We start from the raw sequence: 3980 nt of genomic DNA on the forward strand, positions 1-3980 counted from the left end.
CTGCAGTCTGCAATCTGCAGATAGATTTCAAAGATTGCAGAAGAAAAATTTATACAATCTGCAATTTTGCAGCAGGAAAAATTGGCACTTGGGATTTGGTGCTCTTGGCCCCAAGGACAGACAACACTTAAGCTCCTGTTCTGAAACAACAGGAGCTTCTTCACTAATTTACATCAACCTTGTCTTGACTTGTCTATCTTTTGTTTCCTTTTGGACTTCCAAAAATTTGTCTTCACTAATTTGCATATCGATCAATAGTTCATGCTTATAAACTTGCAAGATTGTAGTATAGAGGCTTGTGTATTTGCAGAAAGTATTTCCAAATTGCAGAACAAAATTTTGACTCTTCTGCAATATTGCAGAACACTGAAAAAAAGTATTTCGACCACTGATATATATATATATATATATATATTGAATTGTTACTGTACCTTTCTCGCAAATGAATTCCTTCTCGAGGAGGCTACATGGGTGGAGGCTCCATGGTCCTGCAGATTTACAAAACAAAACCAAATTTTGGTTAGAAAATTAGAATTAGACGTTAGAACATCACTGTGAACATGCGCCAACAGGAAGTAAGCTAACTTTCTAAATTTGTATTTACTTTTCGGTCAATTTTTTTTTTCTCTAATTTTGAAAATACCAAAAGCCATTCAAAATCGCCAACAGGTGACAGGGATATTGTGGTGATTTAAACTGAATCTAAAGTTACTCCATGAACGTGCAGATGCAAACCAATTCGACAGTTGGCGTGTCCGACATTGGGAATTTTTGAAAGAAAAAGAACACACACCTTGTACTTCTAGAATGACACAGAAAGGATCATTGAGTCTCCAAAGATATTCTTGGAATGCGTCAAGTGCAATATTCTCCTCCTTAAAGGCGTCCCCTGCAGGACTTCCATTGCTCCAAGTTAAGTCTTTGATTCTCTAGATAAATACGGCATGTATAAAACTATGATAAAATGCAAATCATCAACAACGACAGTTTAATACGACAGACTTCGCACTTGAATCCATCGTAAGCAGATATGTAAGGAACATGACAATCCCACTGAAAATATCTATTTTCAGATTTTGCTTGGCTTTTAATTATGAAAACCGTGCAAAGAGACGAGCATACAAACGAAGAAGAACAATCTGATCAAGCATGAATACCTTCCGTTGTTTCTTCATGACGACTGCATCAAGCTTTAGCCCTATCCATCCATTGCCAATGTTGTTGCGGAGGAATTCATTCTCCCGTGGTGTGTTAACCGCCGCGAGATAACCACCCAGAGCTTGGCAGTATCGCTCCGCAGCCCACCAGACAAGCGGGGATGAAATCATCTGGTAACAGCTCTCTTCAAACATCGTCCAACCTTTACCACAGAACTTGTCGTTGAAACGTTGCTCTATGAATACAGAATAGAAGTATTGATATCACATACAATTAAAAAGTAAAGTAATACTTCTGCCCATAAAGTGCAGAGCTGTACATTTCAGACGTAGAATTTAACACCTGACTTTCAGCACAAAGTGTCCATTTCTATTACCAGCGGAATCTAAAAGTAACATCTTAAAACTCACCCACATCCTGGGTTCTTAACCATCCATTAAAGCGGCGTGTTTAGAAAACATTTCTTTTCTGGGATGTTTTACTTTTAGAACAGTATCTCACCTTTAATTGGGCAACCCAATAGACCTACGTTCAAAACAGTTTTGTCCAGTGCAGACTGTGGGGTAAGCATCACGACTCTGGTGTGTACTGCTATGGCCAGGTAATGTTCAGCGGAGTTGGCACTCACTTCGATTGGAATACCTTTGAATGATGACAAGTTGTGTTTGAAAGTTTGAAATGATCTTGTTTATGGCCTGACTGGCTTTAAGGTGTGGCCAGCAGTTTTGCACTTTTGTAATATACATCAATACCATATGGAACTGTTGTCGAGGTACGTTAAAAAAACGTAAATTGTAGATCTCCAAAAGAAACAATAGAAATTAGATACCTTAATTTCACCCGCCTCCATGTAGGTTGTTAAACAGTCGGTCCCAAGCCCGTATTTCAACGTAAATGGGGGAGGATGTGATGACCTGGGACCGGAAACAACTACAGCGGCCAGCTGGACAGGATGTTCAAGGGTGATTTGCAGCCAGTCCTCAAGGTTATCAACAACCCATTCCGTCAGGGACAGACCTCGGCTACCGTGGTTTAAATGACGTGCTCCAAAGCCTTCAGTAACTGTATAATCATTCACTAGTAGATCTACAGGTAGCAAACAAGCTCCAATGCCTGCGACAAAAATGTTATACAACAATGATTGAATACGACAAAGTGGTATTTTTTCAAGACGTTCTGCTGCGTTTTTTAATGAAAAGTTTATTGCAAATTCGTGCCCGGAGGCTAATTGCAAACTACAAAACATAAAAGAACATTGTAACAGAGTATACATGATGAAGTCTACATGATGAAAGGTAGCTGTCTAGAACTATAACTTTGTCTAAAACTATGTCTGAAGGGGTTGTCCTCTTTTCTGTAAACAATGGAAGAGGTTATGTCCCACCTTTTCCAATATTTTGGAGAAATTGGGATAAATTGGAATACATTGAAAAATTGACTGGAGACACCATAGTTTGACAGTTTATAGAATAGGCCATCCTGTCACACGCTGTCAAATGCCTTCATCATATCGACAAAACAAACATATAGTTTCCCCACTTCTTCTATAGATATTTTTCAATTAAAGCTTTCAGAATAAAAACATTGTCAGAGGTTCGGCATTTCTTTCTCAAAACAAATTGCGTGTCAGCTAGCAGACAATAATTTTCTGCAAAGTTCTGTAATCTACTATATTATTCAAAAGAAGTGTGAAGCGGTTTGACAGACAACTTGAGATCGCTATTCCTCGATAACTATCCACATTGGACTTGTTGCCTGACTAGCAGATTGGTGTAACTACCCTCGTTTTCCAGTTGAATGTCGTTGGAAAGAATTGTGTTAAACAGAGTTACCAATGGTTTGCCTAACTGTTCCAAAATGATCAATCACAGTGTGTTTCTAACAGCTAACAAGTGACATTGGGACTGGTCCCTGTGTCCAATGCAGTGCCACAATCAACTGATAATCTAATTACATTTCGAGATAAATCTCCAGTTTAATATTGTTAATGTATATAACAGGATCTCAGGAGAACAATGAAAAGTTATCGTTGAATAGAACTGGAAATTTTGCATTTTGATTTTGTATCTTTAATTTCGAATGTATGTATGTGTATGTAGACCCATAGCCGTGAACGGTCGTAGGGGCATCATGGCAGCCAGCAGCATGTCTGGACTTGCGCCACGATGTTTCAGTAGGCTTATAATCTTGGCGGCGCCTATCTCCTCTCCAAGATTTTGGCTAATACAGACGGGGTTCGCCACGCCTCCGTCCGGGTGAATGATGTAAATCACCATGTGGCTTATACAAGACGGAGGTCGCCAGGCCTCTGTCCGGGTGATTTGAAGTGAATCACCAACTCCATACAGTAGTGTTTGTACCATCGCACACCGGGGCATGCCCCTACTCTTTTTCGAAAGGTGTGGTGGGATCTTTAACGTGCTCGAGGTGTGGCTCTCCTCAAACACGGGACCTCCAGTTTACGTCCTATCCGAGGGACGTCCCTAACCGAAGCTAGGTACTCATTTACACCTGAGTGAAGTGAGGAAAGTCGTGTAAAGTGCCTTTCCCAAGGGCACAAGATCGGTGCACAAGGTGGGGTTCGAACCCGCAACCTCTGGAGTGTGAGCCGAACGCGCTACCGACTGCGCCACACGACCCCACATAATTTCGAATATGCCCTTTAATGTGTTTTGAAATCATTTTCCAATTACTGGAGGGATAAAATGGAAATTCTAATGTTGTACTGGAAAAAGACCATAGGGAACGTTCGCGAACGAACATGTTATAGATCGCCATATCAACATGTCTTGACATGGCTAAATATAATGACAACCCGAAAT

At 40.4% G+C, this 3980-nt stretch overlaps 1 protein-coding gene across 1 annotated transcript in view; it reads right to left on the minus strand.

The window, feature by feature from the left end:
• The window catches only part of LOC109476447, a 42554-nt gene that overhangs the window by 5135 nt on the left and 33439 nt on the right, over positions 1 to 3980 (minus strand). Inside the window, 5 exon segments of the mRNA XM_019777379.1 lie at positions 432 to 488; positions 794 to 929; positions 1158 to 1393; positions 1660 to 1781; positions 3390 to 3403. Of these exon segments, the coding sequence (XP_019632938.1) occupies positions 432 to 488; positions 794 to 929; positions 1158 to 1393; positions 1660 to 1781; positions 3390 to 3403 (565 nt within the window).

The sequence above is a fragment of the Branchiostoma belcheri genome, unplaced genomic scaffold, assembly GCF_001625305.1.
Source record: "Branchiostoma belcheri isolate BF01 breed outbred unplaced genomic scaffold, Haploidv18h27 scaffold378, whole genome shotgun sequence".
NCBI lineage: Eukaryota > Metazoa > Chordata > Leptocardii > Amphioxiformes > Branchiostomatidae > Branchiostoma > Branchiostoma belcheri.